This window comes from Saccoglossus kowalevskii, chromosome 19, assembly GCF_978046115.1.
Source record: "Saccoglossus kowalevskii chromosome 19, keSacKowa6.1, whole genome shotgun sequence".
NCBI classification, from domain to species: domain Eukaryota; kingdom Metazoa; phylum Hemichordata; class Enteropneusta; family Harrimaniidae; genus Saccoglossus; species Saccoglossus kowalevskii.
In genome coordinates, this window is record NC_140659.1 from 1,028,467 (window position 1) to 1,050,755 (window position 22,289).

General features: G+C 35.6%; 3 protein-coding genes across 3 annotated transcripts in view; 1 reads left to right on the top strand and 2 right to left on the bottom strand.

Annotated features, from left to right (window-relative positions):
* Positions 1 to 1,058: 1,058 nt before the first annotated feature.
* Positions 1,059 to 5,173, bottom strand: LOC146730226 (uncharacterized). The gene is made up of 4 exons (XM_085494044.1): positions 5,036 to 5,173; positions 3,980 to 4,087; positions 2,467 to 2,755; positions 1,059 to 1,620 (listed from the first exon to the last, which is right to left on the bottom strand). Exons 1-4 carry the CDS (start codon positions 5,171 to 5,173, stop codon positions 1,385 to 1,387), a joined length of 771 nt encoding a protein of 256 aa, XP_085350170.1. The 3' UTR covers positions 1,059 to 1,384.
* Positions 5,174 to 6,466: 1,293 nt separating this feature from the next.
* LOC146730227 (uncharacterized) lies at positions 6,467 to 11,078 on the bottom strand. The gene is made up of 4 exons (XM_085494045.1): positions 10,347 to 11,078; positions 8,967 to 9,191; positions 8,276 to 8,408; positions 6,467 to 6,682 (listed from the first exon to the last, which is right to left on the bottom strand). The coding sequence occupies exons 1-4, from the start codon at positions 11,076 to 11,078 to the stop codon at positions 6,522 to 6,524; spliced, it is 1,251 nt and encodes a 416-aa protein (XP_085350171.1). The 3' UTR covers positions 6,467 to 6,521.
* Positions 11,079 to 13,112: 2,034 nt separating this feature from the next.
* The window catches only part of LOC100375185 (protein CIP2A-like), an 86,393-nt gene continuing 77,216 nt past the window's right edge, over positions 13,113 to 22,289 (top strand). The window contains exon 1 of the mRNA XM_085494049.1: positions 13,113 to 13,214. Within this exon, the coding sequence (XP_085350175.1) occupies positions 13,113 to 13,214 (102 nt within the window). The remainder of the gene's footprint in view (positions 13,215 to 22,289) is intronic.

Genomic DNA, 22,289 nt, shown 5'->3' on the forward strand with positions numbered 1-22,289 from the left:
ACAAGGAGGGAGGTATACTCCAACTGAAACGACTGTAGATGCATCCGGATAAATTTGAGATTTTTCAATGATTTTGCAGCAACAAAGCACAAAGCTATTTTTATAATCAAAATGCCCCAATGGCCAATCAACTTGTTGCGGAGCATACCTCAAATTCAGGAGAGTACCCTCCACCCCCACTACTTGGACAACTTGTTTGATACCGCTCACTGTTTTTAAAATCAACTGTACACTGCACAAATGGGCATAACCTGTAAATATTTTGACTAAAATCAGTGTAATAACTGGTATTTATACCAACTTATCCCTGATGAACATCAAATCATGAAAACATTAAATTAAGAACAATTAGTAACAATTAAATTATGAACAAGATAATTAGGAACAATTAAAGACTTGTGATTTGCAATAAACAAATCAAAACCAGCTCTCTTCTATGTTTTGAACAAGTTCGAATTTCAGTTCTACACTGTCAACTGAATCAATTATAATGAAAAGCAATTCAAAGTTGTAATGTTGGCAAAACTTTGTTAAAATTCTCTCAATTTTGAGTAACTAGACCTAAAATCATATCTGAACTTAATACTGTGCATGGAACTGCTTAATGTTTGACTATTGTGCAAGACATCTGATGTGGATATCTTGAAGATACTGTACATTCAGCTTTAACACGTGTTACAGTACACATACTACTTGACACGTCAGAAGATTACAAACAAAATTTCCCAACTATAAAGTTCTGGGATGACAAAAATGTTCAATGTTTTTGTAATTTGTTGGAAGTGAAATGTCCACTATTCAGCAATCTTGAAACGAGTCAACAAATGAAGTCTATTCCAGGATGTATTCTGTGTGTCAAGTTTGACTGAACAGGGTCAATTCTTGGTGATGTGCTAGAACACAAATGTCTGTGTACCAAATTTGGCTCTAAATGGACTATGTGAATTTGAGATATAAGCAGAATTATGCACAAAAAAAAGATAAAATTGTCAGTCATCTCAGACAGCTGTTACCAAGTTTTGAATAATTGGTCTATAAAACTCTAAAGAAATACAACATAAGAACTAAACAAACAGATACAAATTTGAAAAAGCTCCAAACTCTCCTCAGAATGTTGCTATACTGTATCTATATTATAAGCTCATTCGTGTGTCCATGTATAAACTTACAAATGTTTGAGTACAGAATAAACTTACTGCATGCACCACACACAGACCACAAAATATGTTGATACATGATACTGTGTATGAGAATCAATGTTAAACATTTTCAGTTAGGCTGAAGTTCTTCTAAGCAGATATATTTAGTTGTACTCCAACATTTGAAGTTTAATGAAAAATACTGCTACTACAGCTATCTGTGGTGGCTTTCAGCAGGCAATGTATTAAGCCATACCAAAATGTCCCAATCCTAGCTGAACACGTTCAAGTATGTTATATTTAAAGTCTTCATATCTCAAATATGTTGATGGCATAAGTAAGGTGGCATTACAAGTATTTGCGATTGGTGATGTTTCTGTTCTTGAATTAATAATAGTTATTTCCATTACAGATGGTCTGCTTTGCATAATTGTTGGTGTCCCTGTTACAAACCAGACCAAATCAATTGCATCTTGGTCATCTGTAAACAAATAAATTTGATACTGTGAGTGAGAAGTATAATAACATATATTGATTAGGAAGTGGAATTATTATTTCAAACTAAACTTTTAATTACATATGAATGTTACAGGTTGTCAGTAGGGGCATCTGAAATTTGTCAAATGTATTATTGCTAGAATAGATTCCAGATTCAAAGTAACCAAAGGTACGCCAAAACTTAAGAATATACAAATTTTTAGTCCCTTTAACTATGATTATATAGTACAGTACCAAGAAGGTATACAGTAATAAAACAATATCAAATAGGATGAAGTAGTAAAGTCTCATTGTCAGTTATTTCCTTTTTTTGAACAATATCCATGTATGTGCTCATGTTGATTGTCATGTCGGATATGGCATACCAAAATGAATTGCAAACCTTTTGGACATTGAATACAAATTGTGCATACTTTGTTAGCCAATGCTATGAGTGCAGACCGGGTCTTAAAAACAGGTCAGATTTAGCTTGTATTTACTGGTTTATAGCACTGGTTAAACATTCATGCATGTTGTCTCAACAAAGACTTCTGACGAATTAGTCTATGCTAAGGAACTGTGCATGAATGCAACTACAATCAATACTGCTCTCCCATGGGTGCAGTATTTATTTAGTTTTCAACATTATTTTCATTTAACAAATGCATTTACATAAATCCTAGTTATGTTTGTTTGTATCGTAGTATTGCCAACAGAAATGCATTTGTGTGAGCAGACTAGCATATATAGCTTGGTAAATTCATAAATTTATAGGTAGCAATGGCTTATATAATTAAGTGCAATTTGCTGGCAACATTTTACCTATCTATACCTACATGCATTCACTCACCTATTTCACTCAGAAGCCTATCTACATATAGAACAGTCCGATAGGCATCACTGTTTATATCTGATGAATGTTCACTCTTCATATTGTTAATCTGAGTTCTGGTGGCATCATACAGCTTCTTTGAGGTAACATTACTTACGCTTATTACACTCATAATACATGACCTTTTGCAACAACATAAAAAGCCATTTTTGGAGAGACCTTTGGAAATATGCTTAATAGCCTCTTCTCTCTGCCCAATAATGGAATACTCAATGATGTAGGAGGCCAATTCATGACGGTTTGAAAGCTGAAAAAAAGGGTGATAGTTACTGATACTTTCAATGATTTAAATCATAACTCCTTCCATAGGTTAAAACTGTCAAAACTACCGGTATATAGTTTCTAGCATATGCTTTTACACTGCAAGTGGCAACTGACACTAATGAAAGTTGAGACTCATCCACTCATTCATCCAAGTCATTTTAGTTCAAGATAGATCAGTTGAACATATTTCATGCACAGACAGACATGCATGCATACCTACACACATACATACATACACACACACACACACACACAGACAGACATTACCATGAAATAAGCTCCCTTTTTGATTCTAGAAGGTAGAGGGATGTATTTTAGAGAAACACAAGCCATGCATGGCACAGTCCCCATTAGTTATCAAACTTAATTTTGTTTATAGTGATATAGTTGGAACATAAATATGTCAGAGATATGGATCCAAAAGCTAATTATGATGATTTTTTAACATTAAAATGATTGACATTCATTCATCTTGTTTCTGATCGTTAAACAAGTACTTGTCCATATTGGGAGATATTGTTTTGGAACAGCATTAATTAAAACAAAATGGCTAGTTGTTAGCCATTTTGAATACATCTGTATATTTATAACATGATGTATAATGAATATATAAAATTTGAACATAATCAGTCAAAGCAAGTCAGAAATACGGCTCTAGAACAGCATTCATTAAAACAAAATGGCCACCAGTCATTCATTTTGAATTCGATTTGAAAAATAAATTTACATGCATCAAGGTCTTATAATGTCCAACATATGTACCAAGTTTGAACAAAATCCTTCCCTAAATGCTAGATTCTGATGATTTTTCAGCACAAAAAAGGTTGCCATTCAGCCATCTTGAATCAGATCATGAAACAAATTGATGTGCATAAGTATAATATTATGTATGATGTATGTGTGAAGTTTGAATGTAATCGGCCCAGGCATTTCTAAGATATAGGTCAGGACGCACGCATGAACACATAGACCATAAGTCCCCGTTTTCGGTCTGTGTCCGAACAGGGACTAAAAAATCATTTAATTGTGAGTTGGACTTCATAACAATGTGGCAGCAACAATTGGGTGGGTGATTTGCTACTGTTATTAACAAACAAACAAACAAACAAACAAACAAACAATTAATTAATTAATTAATAAATAAATAAATAAATAAATAAATAAATAAATAAACAAACAAACAAACAAATAAATAAATACAACTTACTGTGATTATACAAGTATTATCCCATCCACACATATCAACGTAATGTGTTGGTTGGGTTTCATCATTCAACAATTCAGTTAGATCATCATTCGAGACACATTCCAACATCTGTAAATAAGCAGAATAAACAAAGTTTTGTTGGACAAGCCCAAAAATAGTTTGCCTTTCTTGGACTGTCAGAAAGGAATAAGTTCAATATACATGTTGTAATGCTTGTGATTTATATGTGCAGCTGTACTTTTATGAAGAGTGTAGTAGCATGTATTCAAGATTATCTGCAAACAAGTTTATTTTACAATTACATTACATACAATTACATTACATAATCAACTGATTCACTCTCTAATAAATTATTTAGGATATTAGTATAACAAGTTAACAAGTCATTTTCAATGAAATAGTCCCCAGTCAGTTTTAGTGACTGTGTCAACTATAAAAATGTAATTTGTAAATATTTGGATTATTTCAGCATGATAACAGTTTATACCAAATGAGAAAAGACATTTTTTTTTTAAATCGGTCAAAGTATGCCTAACAAGTTCAACGTCCATGTTAGTTAATTAGATATAGAAAGTTCAAACCAGCACTTTAACTGTGCAAGGTATATTTGCCTCAATGGCTGAAGGTATCACCAGTCATCTAGTTCATGTTCATCGCAATCTTTGTCACAATATTTTGTTCATTTTTCAAGATTGTCATGATATAAGTTAAACTCACTTGATAATGTGGGTAACCAGTTTTGGCAAAATTTTAGAAACTCCAGAATTTATTGGAAAAGAACAACATTGTTTTGCAGGGACAATATGACTGTAGTGCATGCTGCACAAATTGGTACATGCATTTAATCTAATAAAAAGATCTCTATAAATGATGCTGAATGAAAAAGAAGCAATTGAAACAATGAGGCAGCATCTAGTTGATTCATAGACCATGTAGTGAAATACACAATGACATACTTGGTGACTAGTGTTTATATACGGTCCACACTTGACACTGTGTTTAGGTTGGCAGATTTTAATGTGGGAACTTTATGATTGTGTGAGATACATATCTTACCTTCTTAATAAATTGCTGAGCATAAGTATCAGGCACGTCTTCAATGCAGAGAAACTTCATCATACTACTTGGATCTTCATTACACATTTTACTCACTATAGCCGGATGTAATGGAAGCATGGATGGCACATCATTCATTGCTGCCGCTGCAACTGCTATACCAACAATTTCAAACAGTCCACCATAGATACACCTTTTGTTGTAAATAACCAGTTGGTGTTCTGATGAACATATCCAGTTTTGCTGAAACTATTTCTTCAAAAAACAGAGAGAAATTTTCTCTCAGAGGACCCCCAGCATCCACAGCATCTTCTTCTTCGAATATCACACATATAGGCCGCAATATTGAGAAGTCAATGCGCTTGAAGAATGATATGTTATATTCTAATAAATGTGTACGCTCCACATACAGTCGGTGTGGTCTAGCATCATAAAATAGAAGCTGTTCCCTAAATATTTGCAGTTTTTCTTGTATTTCCATTTCCTTAGTTGCATCAATTAGTTGAGTCAAATCAGTTATCCTGGTAACGGAGGCTGTGCCAGTATTTGTAGGTACTGCAGTTTGCTGTTGACTTGGTAAGCAGGTAGTAGTATACATGTTTCTGGCACTGGTTGCTGTCTCAATAACTGCAGATTGTGACTGACATGGTAAGCAGGTAGTAGTATACATGTTGCTGGCACTAGCTGCTGTCTCAATAACTGCAGATTGTGACTGACTTGGTAAGCAGGTAGTAGTATACATGTTGCTGGCACTAGCTGCTGTCTCAATAACTGCAGATTGTGACTGACATGGAAAACTTGTATAAATGTTGCTGGCACTGGTTGCTGCCGCAGTAACTGCAGATTGTGGCTGACTTGGACAACTTGTATAAATGTTGCTGGTACTGGTTGCTGTTGCAGTAACTGCAGTTAGCTGCTGACTTGGAAAACTTGTATAGAAGTTGCTGGCACTGGTTGCTGCCGCAGTAACTGCAGATTGTGGCTGACTTGGACAACTTGTATAAATGTTGCTGGCACTGGTTGCTGTTGCAGTAACTGCAGTTAGCTGCTGACTTGGAAAACTTATATAGAAGTTGCTGGTACTGGTTGCTGTTGCAGTAACTGCAGATTGTGGCTGACTTGGACAACTTGTATAAATGTTGCTGGCACTGGTTGCTGTTGCAGTAACTGCAGTTAGCTGCTGACTTGGAAAACTTGTATAGAAGTTGCTGGTACTGGTTGCTGTTGCAGTAACTGCAGATTGTGGCTGACTTGGACAACTTGTATAAATGTTGCTGGCACTGGTTGCTGCCGCAGTAACTGCACACTGTGGCTGACTTGAAAAACTTGTGTACATGTTGCTGGCACTTGATACTGCTCCAGTATTTGTATATACTGCAGTTTGCTGTTGACTTGAAAAGCTAGTAGTATACATGCTATTGATATTGGCTGCTGTTTCAGTACATGTATTTACTGCAGTTTGCAATTGATTTGGAAGTACAATACTCTACAAGTCATTGGCCATGGCACTGGCTGCTGTCTCAGTAGATACAACAGGTTCAAACGGATCACTTTGAAAGCTACAATGACCAACATCACTGTCACTGGCAGCTGGTTCAACTATAGAAGTGTAAACATTCTGACTTGACACATTTGATAGTGATGCACCTGAAATAGAGTGCATATTCATAATAAAACATCATCATCCTTTAGTTGAGTGAATGTGAGTGAGTTAATACAATTAGAACAAACAACTTTAAAAAGTGCACCATTAATTGCCACAATATAATATTCATATATTAATTGAATGACACAGTTTCAGGGTAAAAAGAGGTTTTGTCAAAGTCACCATTTCTAGCCTCAAAATACCTCAATAAACACAGATTAGGAACACATTGTTATGATTGTACAATCACATAGAGAAAAGTCAAATTACAAGTTATGGAAGTATAGTCCTCACTTTAATCTGAATGAGCAGATACTGAAGAGTTGTAGCCTAAACATGATTATGATTGAAAGAAGAAAAATATCCTACAAAGAATAAAAATAGATACAATCTAGGCACAATTAATATCAAAGTCCATCTATTTAACATATCAGAGGGAGGAAGGGAGTATGATCAACATTCAATACTGATAAAAATATTGTGAAAGGGTACAAAAATGATTTATGCACTCGCTCTAAGCATGGTTACTAACCATGCTCTAAGTACATGTATCAGATTCGGGAGAGTTGCAATAAAAAAGAAACATGTTCCTTATGAACAATGGCTATATTTTAGGTGGATATAGGTTGCTAGGTTGTAATAAGAGTAGATTTTTGAATGACATTCCTGACATATTAAGTTAATGCAGATTTTGTAGAAACATTTTTACCAAAATCTCCAAAATTATATGCACTAAACCTAGCCAACACTGAACAGCACCAAGATTATACAATAAGTTTGCTCACTGACCAGCAATTGCCCATGATCTGCTGTGACAACATTACCCATAGTGGAAAATAGACACAAAATGTAAACAAGTGTACTCTAGAACCTTTTCTTTCATTTCATTACAGACATGGCATATATTAATATTTTCCATAAAAATTTAATTTTTATAGCAATTTTTGGTAAGCTATTGAGAATGTCACAGAATCCTCTGTTCTTGTAATTAAATATATGACAAATGAAATGTCAGCTCATTTTTGATCAAGTGCATACATGTACCAGTTCTACACTGAACTAATGACTTGGACTGCCAGACAATTCAATATGTGTGATATGTCTAATGTATTCCCAAGTTGCTGCAAAAATGAACCAAAATAAATTTTCTTTTCACTAACAAATTTTAAAAAATCTGAAAAACAGGTTTATCCGTATTCTAAGTTTGAACAGAATTGGCCAGCACAATGTAGAAATAATACTCTACACATATAAAATGAGGTTTTTAGGCTATTTTGGGGTCAATTAATGGCCATTGTTCAGCCATAATGTATCAGAACAGAGGCAAAAATTTGGGTCATTTGTACACCATCATGTATATACCATATGTACCAAGTTTAGGGAAAATCGGTTCATGAACTTTGAAGATAATGCAACGGACAGACAAACAGACAGAACCCAAACCGTAAGCACCCAATGGCACAAAGACATCCCTCTCCTGCAAACAAGTTTAAAATGTCTTCATACAAATTACATACAATAGTTCTAGAAATAGAACAAGTCAGCTTTTTGATTTTTGGAACACACAACAAAACAAATATGACACAATTTCTTACCGTTTTCATGTTCAGACAGAATATCATATGCTTTTTCTGAGTTACCATTGCAGAAAGACATGCATCTTAGAATTTCTTCCTTATTTTTAGTTCCATTGAAGACACTCATCAACACATCAACTTTAGCATTGAACTAAAATGTAATTTAAAATCAAATTACAATCATGATGTGACAACTACATATCTAATGTAACAAAATACAGTGTATATTTAAAATCTAGTGTCTTTCTTATTGCTATGTCCTGTTAATTCCAGAGTTTCATTGTTTAATGCATTCAATATTTTTTTATCTCTTGCAATACTGTACAGTAAATTCCATAAAGGCATGAACGAGGTTCATGACAAATTAATAAAATTAAACATTTTATAAATAAAATTAAATGTTTTATAAATACACAAATTTTTATAAATCATAATGACTAATAATTAAATTGATCGGATAATATTGTAACATTGCCACAAGTTCTAACAAATAAGTTAGTTCAACATAATTTAATCAAAAAGTGCTTTATTTTGGGCTACTAGTATTCAATATTTAATATTTCAATTTGAAATAACGCTGATAATCAGTAATCACAAATTTTTATAAATATTCCTATCACTGTATATCACTACAGAGAGATAAATAAACTTTGCAATAGCATACTTTATTTTTAACAGTACACCATGGGGGTGTCACACACAAACTTACCTGATCCTCTAATCGGCTACTTGTAAAATCTACAGCTAGATGTTCCACCTTGGATTTTTTTGATTCATTGCTACATTCTTCATCAGTTATCCCTTCATCACTGGTGTTATCACTGGAGTCAGTCTCTTTATTACAATGTTTGTAATGATCACTAAAGCAATCTATGTCAACAGATGCATTACAGTGAATGCATGTAACTTGTGGGGTCTGTTTTCCTGAAATTAACTATGATAAAAAAACAATACAAGGTTATTTATTACCTTATATCACTTGTATATAGAGCTGATTGATATGAGTAATGCCATGAGCTAGTATTATTCATGAACCAAAGATGAGGTGAATAAATAACCCATGATGCCATTATTATTAACCAGCTCTATGAATAAGTGATATCAAGTGACAACCTTTTTATCACATGACCATCTACAAGCATCAAAACAGCAAATAAATCATGCTTTCATGGAACATTCCTTACAAATTACAATTACAAATTTATGCTAATTGGGCATGATGTTAATTAATTTTAGTGGACAAATTTAAATTTAGTGGACATGCATTTGCAAAAAATTACAGTCGCTGTTGGTTCTCAAAATAGGCAGAAATATGACTATTCCTACGGATGTTTTCAAAATAAACTTTCAGTTATCATTAATATGAGGTTATTAAGAGGATACCAAAAAGTATTGACCGATGCGTACCGGAGGTCAATGCTAGGATGTACAGTCTGAGTGCATACTTTGCGGTATCCTAGTAATAACCTTTTTATTATACATCTTTTCCTCTCGAAGATACAATGCCGAAAAGTTTAGTACAGAATCAGTGAACTTCTTTGTGTGGAGTCCGGTCAAACCATGATTGCAGCCATGTTTGTTTTTATTATTAGAGGACGTTTACGGGCATAATCATTCCATATTTGGTAGGATGAAAATACACTGTAAAATACTGCAAAATTACGACACACTGTAACTTATGGCATTAGGGTGACAGATGTATAATAATATGAGTTAATGTCACCAAGCAAAATAACATATATATAGTACTGTGGTATGTCTTAAATTTGCTGAGTACCAATTAATGTGAAATGTGCTTTACCTAAGGTAAAGTAAACATGGTAAAATGTTTGTGTATATTACACTACCTGTATTTTGAGAAAATTGACCTAATATTTTTAGGGAAATTTCATAGAACATAATTCAAGATAGCAAAAAGTATCCCACCAGGCATCAAATATATATATATATATATATATATATATATATATATATATATATATATATATATATATATATATATATATATATATATATATATATATATATATATATATATATATATATATATATACAAATAAATAAATACAAAACAGACAAGAACACTTACGTCTGAGCTTAATGATCTTGTCGTCATTTCTGGTTCCAATAACAGATTTTTTTGTAATGGCTTCACATAGGCAACAGCAGATCCTAGTATAGAGTCCTTTCTGAGAAACTTCAGCGAATATCCATATATAGGCGGCTTGAGTTCAACAAGCGTTTTGCTATTTCGGCCACACGTGCGCCAAATTGTGAATCCCATAGCATGTTTTAGCTTTGGAAATTCAGAATATAATGTATTCATGAGATACTCGTGATCGCCGCTTTTGTTTTGAAAAACAATTTTCTTCTCGCCTAAACCAGCAAGTTTCAATTGTTCCTTATCCGCAGTGCTTGGGACAAATTTGGCGTCTTTCAATGCCAGAACACAAAACTTATGTGTCCATGTGTTTGGGGGCGTCAAGAGAGCAATAAACTTGCTTTTAGGTTTTGAGCGACCTTTTCCAGAACGTTGATCCCTTAAACTAGGGAATAATTCACCAAGGACTTCTTTACTAGAAAAGTCGTGTGTCGATTTTGTCAACGAACTGCTCGCGTCGCGGGAGCCCGAAGGCGCCGACAATATTGGCGGGGATATTTGTAACTGTGAATGACTTGGTTCATTGCGACGACTTGTCTGGTCTTCGGCCAATAATTTCGCCACGTCAGCAGCGGCTCGGTGAAGTGTTTCAGTCGCAGTTACCAAACGAGATCGACGATGATCAGCACCTCCCTGTTGGTGATGACTTTCCTTCGACATCTTGTTTTCCAAGCGCGTTGTGACTTTGGGGTTAAAGTTTGGGTCAAAGTTTTAGCTCCGTTGCGGCGCAACGGCGGTTAAATTTTTAGCTCCGTTGCGGCGCAACGGCGGTTAAATTTTTAGCTCCGTTGCGGCGCAACAGCGGTTTAATTTTTCCCTCCGTTGCGGCGCAACGGCGGTTTACTTTTAAACAGGTTTTTTAAAACACTTATTTAAATAAGCTGATTCTATTTTTCTATTCTTTTATTTAATCATTTAATTTTCTATTCTTTCGTTTATTGTTTTATTTATTTTTCTATTCTTTTATTTTTTGTTTTATTATTTTATTTATTCTTCTATTTTTTAATTTATCGTTCTATTCTTCAATTTAATCTTTTATTTCTTGTTCTAGTTTTCAATTTATTTTTTTATTTATTGTTTTATTCTTTGATTTATTCTTTTATTTATTTATCTATTCTTTGATTTATTCTTTGATTTATTTATCTATTCTTTGATTTATTCTTTGATTTATTGGTGTTTTTCAATGTTGGCCCTAATGGCACACCATACAAGGCCCCCTGATCTGATCCTAAAAAGCATATAATGTATCAAACAGAAATAAAAAAAAATAAAAAATCTCCAACTGTGACATTGTACTTTTATTTTGACAACAGATTTATTAAAATAACATTTAGAACATAAATTTGTCTTCCCAAAATATTTTTTTAAAAATCTTAAAAAATACCAAACTGCCGTTAAACGGCCCGGGCGAATTTATGGCAAAATCCGGTAACATGTGATACACTCATGTACTATTTTGTTTATACAAAATTTGTTGTGTTTCGAAAGTGTTTTTTGTTTTTGTTTTTGCTGTACAGCTTCCTCCTCTTGAAACGAAGCAGTGCACACATCTTATCAGCTGTGTGTAAACTACAAACAGATATCTTATCAGTTGTTTGTAAATAGCTTAGCCCCAGTTCAGTTATGTTTGTTACCATGAATATTAATGAGAAGCACTCATGGGGTGTACACTGGATAAACAAAAAACTTGGGTATTTGTTTGCACACAAGGAAAAAAACAGTTTACTTGTACAAGATATTATTTTTTCAATAAAATAAATACACTAATGTATGTGGCATGCCTTATGGAGCTATGCTTGTGATTTTCAAAAAAAAATGTGAAAAGTGCCCAAAAAACTATTCCGCTACCTTAACTGAACCACCGTCCCTGTTGAGGGACGGTGACTGAACTCTATGTTCAGCAGTGCTTGACACTCACATGAATTACTAATCTACATGTGCACAAACCAAAACTGTTATTACTATAATACAAGTGTGTGCATATGAAAAATTATGACCATTGAAAATTCTACATGGAGACAAGATTGAGTGTGGAGTTAGAGAAACACCTGGCCAAATATAAATAGTTAAAACACACTTAGATTTGTTTTGTCGCTCACTTTATTAACAGAATTCTATAAACATTATAAAATGGACTTTAAATTGAATAGTCTGTGCATTACAAAATGCTTGTTGCTTATTTTTATTTTTCAAAAATTGAAAAACGTGGAAAATAATGAAAAGAAACAATATAAATGTTGTCCCTCATGGTATTTGAAAATCCGGGATATGTAAGGTCATACACTGTACAAGAAACCCAGTGATACGCATGCGTGAATTCAAAAGCTTGTTATTTTCAAAATGGCGGTGGTTTCAAAGTTCGAACATTTTTACGTTGTCAATTTGTCAAGTATATTCTTGTGTAATCCTCTGGCAATCTGTGATTAGCATATATGTCGTCCACAATAGTTGCATTTGTGAATGCATGTCACAGATTGCATGGCTCTCTGATTCTTGACATAAAATCAGTGTTCGACACAAACAAAACATCGTACATGTGCATGTATGTACCTGCATTCTGGCATTTAAGTATCCCATAGTAACTAGGTGAAAAAACGCCTATCTCCAAGTATTTGGATTATAGCAAACTGCTGAAGGTGCGGTCCGTGGTGCAAATTGAGAACTAACACTCGGACTTGTGTTTTGTCATCAATCATGGACTACATCGCGATAATGAAGGCCGTGGTGTTGTCGGCCAATCAGTATTCAAACAACAACAACGAAAGTGACTTGGTTAATCTACAGACGCAGTTGGATGTAAGTACATAGGTTTATTCCAGCACTAAGGAGCTAGGAGGTCAGGGCCTCTACCTGCATGTCCGACGCATCGGCGCGTATTTTAGTTTGTATTTTAGCGGAGGGCAACCTGACTGGTAGTTTGTCTCGAATATTTACCGTTCACAGCGCTTGAATTGCTTGAACTTGTGTAGTCTCACTCACGGTCGCCTCAGAATCTATTCTACCTCCATGCTCAGACTAAGGAGACATAAATCCATGTACACAAATTGTTGTGTGATCAAGTCAATATCAACACACTATTGTTTACACACAGTCCCTCTATCACTGATAGAGGGACTGTGGTTTACATCAACAATTACTCGTGGACATTCTCCTAAGCTCGCCAGAACATGGAGCTCTGTGTCAGATCATAGCCACAGACTGTGTCATAGCTAATACAATGTGAAAGAAACTGAGTTTTTACAGGGGAACCTTCCAAGCCCAGGGATTGCACCAAAGAGTCATGGGATACTATTTATGTTGTTTACAAAGACTATATTTTGTTATCCATTGTAATTTTAATCCAGAAAGTAAATTTGTTGTGAGATTAGGCTTAACTGGTTAACACATGGAACAATTTGTCTGAAAGTAGTGCTGTACCATCACTTACTAGTAATGCTTTTATTAAATCCACAATATGACTAGTTTATGCAAACATGATGCAAATAACCCCAAGCTGTCTGATTTATAGATATTATGTTTACCTAAATATTTAGCAGTGAAATGTCCTTGGCTTACTGTGGAAACACTAATTTGAGCCATATTTAGTAAACAAGGATTCCACAATTTTGTAATCAAAATTATAAGCATGATGTCGTTATCTTTTCTGATGTTATAGGGATTCGTGTATGAGTGACCATATATATGTGTTCACAAACTTTGCTAAAATGGCACAAACCTGTATATTTCAACCAGTCCATAGCCAAAAGGTTTTTCAGTACCACCTGGTCTGGTACAAATGATTGCCTCAGAACATTTTTTGTGTAGATCACAAACATCTATGATGGCAAAGTTGTAGTGAGAGCTTTTTATTTTTAGTCTTTGCTCAAATCTGTGCATTACTTGCGTTTTTAGACAAATATGTTAATATTTTGGTCAAAAGGGACTTGAACAGTATCGAACCCATTGTCAGGTCTTGCTACTTACTGTAGGTCATTTCATATATTCTCTGTAGTATCCATTGTGAAAAAGATTTTAAGATGCAGTTCATAGAGTTATTGCTAAAGGTTGTGGGTCATCAGTGCAATATGTTTTAACATATATGATGTGTTGATAAGAGTAGCTTCCAATGGTTACATATATGATGTGTTGATAAGAGTAGCTTCCAATGGTTACATATATGATGTGTTGATAAGAGTAGCTTCCAATGGTTACATATATGATGTGTTGATAAGAGTAGCTTCCAATGGTTACATATATGATGTGTTGATAAGAGTAGCTTCCAATGGTTACATATATGATGTGTTGATAAGAGTAGCTTCCAATGGTTACATATATGATGTGTTGATAAGAGTAGCTTCCAATGGTTACATATATGATGTGTTGATAAGAGTAGCTTCCAATGGTTACATCTCTATTTATGCATAACACAGTGAAATAATTGGTTGGCTTAATACAAGTAAATTAATCTTGTTTTTGTTTTTGTCTCACCACCGTATACCAGACAGCGTTTGTCATGTACTTTTTTTTTTTCCAGGGGGGATTTTGTCGTCTGCTCTGTATCTTTTTCTTTATTTCGGAATAAAAAAAAAATTGTTATTAACACAACGTGAAACACAAATTGCAAATGACAAATCAGCCATGTGTAAGCTACTTGATTTGCCAACAGTATTGATACCAGATTACCATTACAAACTGTTACAGCTGGTTGGGTTGCTTTTTTGTTCAGAGTAATGTTGTATGCATTTTGATCGTACAAGTGAATCACACTATAATAATGAAAACAGATGAAAGTGACAACTTATTTGAAATACAATAACATGTACACATGCTACTATTGCCAGTTTTGCATTACGATGAAGTTCTTGATTTGATCCTGTACATATTGTCACAGTTGCTGCGTTATTAACCCTACAACCAAAATACAAGTAATTTAATCATTTTCGCCCATCTGTCTGTCTAGTTCTTAAATATGATTTCCTATCATAGCTATAATAAAAATTGGTAAAACCTTAAAAAAAAAAAAAATAACACTGACTTAAACTAACGAATAGTGCATTCAAAATCAGGAGAGAGCTTGTGAAATTTTCCTCAGTCTGCAATTTGAAAAAATTAATCAGCGTTGTAAAATGGGGCCTTGTTGATACTTGTACCACAATGAACTAAATATAAACTTATGATTGAACAAGGGAGATACATGTATACTAGGTCAAAAAAAAACTTGAACACAGAATTTGTACAAGATGTGAAAAAAATCAGTTGAGGATAAGAGTACCATTACATTATGGACACGGCACAATGAAATGAGACAAACTTTTCGCAGATTTACAAAATGATAATCCTAATTTTACTTCATTGAATCATTCTGATAAATTTATTTACATTATGACTGTCACATTAATCTTGATGTCTTTATAATGCCAAAAAATGTGTATTAACTAATAATAGTAAACTACCTAATTCTGTACTATTCAGTATTTAATACTAGTTTGTCCTTTTAATTTTTTTACTTACTTTTATGTTATTTTAAAGTTTATTATCCTTTTACTTTTCTATTTTACTTGACTATGTTCACCTTGTATAGAAAGAATTGTCAATAAAATAAATCTTATCTATAAAGAAATAACCAATAACTTCAGATTTGTCATGTGACATTGGAATATTATCAAATGAAAAAAAGCTTGGTTGACTTTTCAGAGGTTTACAATTGTCAAGTAAAATAATAGTAAATTGTTCTGACTTGTGTGTCTGGGTCCATTACGGCCAACATTGTTTCCAGTGACTTCTTTAGTGAATGTTAGACTAGGAGATTTATGCCTGTCAAAGTGATGTCCTCATTCATCAGTACCAGTAGTTTTTGGAATGGTTGCTACAAAGTTGTAGTAAATACTGACAAGCTGTTGGTTTTGTTTTGTTGTCTTTTCCCGAAATGATATATTTGTAAATTGTATATTACTAGTACCCTGTTGAGCTGAGTGAAAAAGTCATGAGACAATGCACTGGTGTTATGATTTAGGTATCTTGATTCGTTATTCGCTTTTAATTGTTCAACTGTTGTGATATGTGTAACCTTAACCTTGTAGGAATACTCTTCTATGGGTACAATTTTTTTTGTTTTTTTCTGTTTCTTCTTTGACAAACCAGAAATTACAATCTCTGCCATAACCAGAGATTACTTGAAGAATACGATTGAGGGCGTGATTTCGACCCAATCTGACCCCAATGTGTTTACAGGGTCGGAGCCATGTCAGGGCCCAATCCTATCAACACAGAGGGTCAAACTCCGCTCCAGCTGAATGCTTATACAAGGTCATTTTTGCTGGCTAGAGCTGTAAAAGCTACCATTATGACCTTGCCATCATGGATATTTGTGATTGTCAATAGGTCCATATATATTTGTATTAAACTCAAAATAATTTATACGAAGTGAATGGGAATGCCAAACTGTAATTTGTGTGACATAAACATATATAGATCACACTTGTTGTAGGTTCTTTTCACAGGCCATAAAGGCATGATTGGAAATCATTAAGATGGTTATCGTTACAAGAAGACAATGTTCAGATCTCAGTCCAATAACAATTGGGCATCCAAAGATCCTGGGAAATTTGCAAATAAGTGAACGAACACATTCATCATACACGCACAGCACTAAATGAAACCAAATTTGAATTAACGTCAATGTGTGTACGCACACTTTAATACAACAAAATCTAACATATAAATACACGATGAGAATATAGCTATAATTCTAAATCAAAAACTACAAATAGCTACACAAAAATGACTAATTATTAAATATTACTGCATTGCCTAAATATATTAGACTGTTTCGATAAACGTAACCGCGGTTGAAATATGCAGGTAAGGCAGGGGGAAACTGAAAACCTGGCTGTTTGCATGTGTAATGTACATGATTCTTTGCGGACGTAATAATGTCGGACTGGAGCAACAACTGTGACGGCTCGGTTTCCAGGAGTGGCTCACATAAGGACGACGTTGTACAGTACCATAGCTGACACTAGAACGATTCGAAAATAATTTCTCAATCAGGAGTTCAATGGTGATGTTATCTGTGGTATACCGTACTTCTGGTGGATAGTCAAATATGCAGTCCTAGGCCACGATTTCTTATTCAATTTATAGCGAAACATATGTAAATTAAAATGTGAATAAAGACATCACTTTGTTTACACTGCTCATTTCTAATTGATCAAAACAAAAAGAATTCCGAGAAACTACCAAATCAGGTGCCATAGATCATTGTCATACAACTGAATACCCTCAAGGCAACAGGAATGTTATGCAAATTAATAGAAATGCGTAATCGAGTTTGTTGACCCGTCTATCCAGTTCACCAAAGTTTATTAACCTCAAGTTCATACAGAGTGCTCAAATCACCTCGTCGTCCTAAGACATTCAAGTTCATACCACTGCAAAATCTCTTCTGACGTCATTCTGATTCTCGGAATCATAAAGTTTTCGGTACCATAGTATTTGGTGACAAATCTCACACCGGGTATATTCTTTGTCTTCCAATCAACCTGCTCTCCTTGCGATGAATGTAACAATACGTGCATGCAATATATTTATTAAATATTTCTTTATTTCTCCACCTAAGAAGGGTCACAAAGCATTTCCCTTTCTATGTAAATTATGTATGCAGAGAGGGCTTAATACTTGGAAATCAATTAAATTTTGAATTCCTGACAGTGATCTACACAAAAATGCTATAATAATTATATTTCATTTCAGGAATTTCATTTCATGTAAAAGTATCCAATAATCCGCAATAAAGTTGATTGGAATGGTACATACATCAGTGCATAACATTGTTATAATCATAACATTTAAACTGGTGTTCAGACTGTTAAAAATTAATACAATCTATAATAAGTTTCACTGCAGACCACCAAAAGTACAGATACAGTTGTAGTTTGTACAACAAACATCTCACAATTGTGTGACTATAGACAACATTAAGCAAATGACCATCAAGACACATCTACTGTTGACATCACTGTGCAGACACATCTACTGTTGACATCACAGTGCAGATACATCTACTGTTGACATCACTGTGCAGACACATCTACTGTTGACAACACTGTGTAGACACATCTACTGTTGACATCACTGTGCAGACACATCTACTGTTGACATCACTGTGCAGACACATCTACTGTTGACATCACTGTGCAGACACATCTACTGTTGACATCACTGTGCAGACACATCTACTGTTGACAACACTGTGCAGACACATCTACGGTTGACAACACTGTACAGACACATCTACTGTTGACATCACTGTGCAGACACATCTACTGTTGACATCACTGTGCAGACACATCTACTGTTGACAACACTGTGCAGACACATCTACTGTTGACAACACTGTGCAGACACATCTACTGTTGACAACACTGTACAGACACATCTACTGTTGACATCACTGTGCAGACACATCTACTGTTGACATCACTGTGCAGACACATCTACTGTTGACATCACTGTGCAGACACATCTACTGTTGACAACACTGTGCAGACACATCTACGGTTGACAACACTGTACAGACACATCTACTGTTGACATCACTGTGCAGACACATCTACTGTTGACATCACTGTACAGACACATCTACTGTTGACAACACTGTGCAGACACATCTACGGTTGACAACACTGTACAGACACATCTACTGTTGACATCACTGTGCAGACACATCTACTGTTGACATCACTGTGCAGACACATCTACTGTTGACAACACTGTGCAGACACATCTACTGTTGACAGCACTGTACAGACACATCTACTGTTGACATCACTGTGCAGACACATCTACTGTTGACATCACTGTGCAGACACATCTACTGTTGACATCACTGTGCAGACACATCTACTATTGACAACACTGTGCAGACACATCTACTGTAACACTGCACACACATCTACTGTTGACAACACTGTACAGACACATCTACTGTTGACAACACTGTGCAGACACATCTACTGTTGACAACACTGTATAGACACATCTACTGTTGACAGCACTGTGCAGACACATCTACTGTTGACAACACTGTGCAGACACATCTACTGTTGACAACACTGTACGGACACAACTACTGATCTACTGTTGACAACACTGTGCAGACACATCTACTGTTGACATCACTGTGCAGACACATCTACTGTTGACATCACTGTGCAGACACATCTACTGTTTACAGCACTGTACAGACACATCTACTGTTGACAACACTGTGTAGACACATCTACTGTTGACAACACTGTACAGACACATCTACTGTTGACAACACTGTACGGACACAACTACTGATCTACTGTTGACAACACTGTGCAGACACATCTACTGTTGACATCACTGTGCAGACACATCTACTGTTGACATCACTGTGCAGACACATCTACTGTTTACAGCACTGTACAGACACATCTACTGTTGACAACACTGTGTAGACACATCTACTGTTGACAACACTGCAGACACATCTACTGTTGACATCACTGTACAGACACATCTACTGTTGACATCACTGTGCAGACACATCTACTGTTGACAACACTGTGTAGACACATCTACTGTTGACAACACTGTACAGACACATCTACTGTTGACATCACTGTGCAGACACATCTACTGTTGACATCACTGTGCAGACACATCTACTGTTGACATCACTGTGCAGACACATCTACTGTTGACATCACTGTGCAGACACATCTACTGTTGACAACACTGTGCAGACACATCTACGGTTGACAACACTGTGCAGACACATCTACGGTTGACAACACTGTGCAGACACATCTACTGTTTACAACACTGTGCAGACACATCTACTGTTGACATCACTGTGCAGACACATCTACTGTTGACATCACTGTGCAGACACATCTACTGTTGACATCACTGTGCAGACACATCTACTGTTGACATCACTGTGCAGACACATCTACTGTTGACAGCACTGTACAGACACATCTACTGTTTACAACACTGTACAGACACATCTACTGTTGACATCACTGTACAGACACATCTACTGTTGACATCACTGTGCAGACACATCTACTGTTGACATCACTGTGCAGACACATCTACTATTGACAACACTGTGCAGACACATCTACTGTAACACTGCACACACATCTACTGTTGACAACACTGTACAGACACATCTACTGTTGACAACACTGTGCAGACACATCTACTGTTGACAACACTGTATAGACACATCTACTGCTGACAGCACTGTACAGACACATCTACTGTTGACAACACTGTGCAGACACATCTACTGTTGACAACACTGTACGGACACAACTACTGATCTACTGTTGACAACACTGTGCAGACACATCTACTGTTGACATCACTGTGCAGACACATCTACTGTTGACATCACTGTACAGACACATCTACTGTTGACAACACTGTACAGACACATCTACTGTTGACAACACTGTACGGACACAACTACTGATCTACTGTTGACAACACTGTGCAGACACATCTACTGTTGACATCACTGTGCAGACACATCTACTGTTGACATCACTGTGCAGACACATCTACTGTTGACATCACTGTACAGACACATCTACTGTTGACAACACTGTACAGACACATCTACTGTTGACATCACTGTGCAGACACATCTACTGTTGACAGCACTGTGCAGACACATCTACTGTTGACATCACTGTGCAGACACATCTACTGTTGACAACACTGTACAGACACATCTACTGTTGACAACACTGTACAGACACATCTACTGTTTACAACACTGTACAGACACATCTACTGTTGACATCACTGTGCAGACATATCTACTGTTGACATCACTGTGCAGACACATCTACTATTGACAACACTGTGCAGACACATCTACTGTAACACTGCACACACATCTACTGTTGACAACACTGTACAGACACATCTACTGTTGACAACACTGTGCAGACACATCTACTGTTGACAACACTGTATAGACACATCTACTGTTGACAGCACTGTGCAGACACATCTACTGTTGACAACACTGTGCAGACACATCTACTGTTGACAACACTGTACGGACACAACTACTGATCTACTGTTGACAACACTGTGCAGACACATCTACTGTTGACATCACTGTGCAGACACATCTACTGTTGACAGCACTGTACAGACACATCTACTGTTGACAACACTGTGTAGACACATCTACTGTTGACAACACTGTACAGACACATCTACTGTTGACATCACTGTGCAGACACATCTACTGTTGACATCACTGTGCAGACACATCTACTGTTGACAACACTGTGCAGACACATCTACGGTTGACAACACTGTACAGACACATCTACTGTTTACATCACTGTGCAGACACATCTACTGTTGACATCACTGTACAGACACATCTACTATTGACAACACTGTACAGACACATCTACTGTTGACATCACTGTGCAGACACATCTACTGTTGAAATCACTGTGCAGACACATCTACTGTTGACAGCACTGTACAGACACATCTACTGTTTACAGCACTGTACAGACACATCTACTGTTTACAACACTGTACAGACACATCTACTGTTGACATCACTGTGCAGACACATCTACTGTTGACATCACTGTGCAGACACATCTACTGTTGACATCACTGTGCAGACACATCTACTATTGACAACACTGTGCAGACACATCTACTGTAACATTGCACACACATCTACTGTTGACAACACTGTACAGACACATCTACTGTTTACAACACTGTACAGACACATCTACTGTTGACAACACTGTATAGACACATCTACTGTTGACAACACTGTACGGACACAACTACTGATCTACTGTTGAC

Coding starts and splice junctions, on each gene's coding strand:
- LOC146730226 (XM_085494044.1), bottom strand. CDS start 5,173: ATGAATGATGTGCCATCCATGCTTCCATTACATCCGGCTATAGTGAGT. Junction 2,756..3,979: donor ATAATACTTGTATAATCACA/GTAAGTTGTATT, acceptor CCTTTTTTTCAG/CTTTCAAACCGTCATGAATT. Junction 1,621..2,466: donor TAGGCTTCTGAGTGAAATAG/GTGAGTGAATGC, acceptor ATTTGTTTACAG/ATGACCAAGATGCAATTGAT.
- LOC146730227 (XM_085494045.1), bottom strand. CDS start 11,078: ATGTCGAAGGAAAGTCATCACCAACAGGGAGGTGCTGATCATCGTCGA. Junction 8,409..8,966: donor GTAGCCGATTAGAGGATCAG/GTAAGTTTGTGT, acceptor ATTACATTTTAG/TTCAATGCTAAAGTTGATGT. Junction 6,683..8,275: donor TCTGTCTGAACATGAAAACG/GTAAGAAATTGT, acceptor ACTCTATTTCAG/GTGCATCACTATCAAATGTG.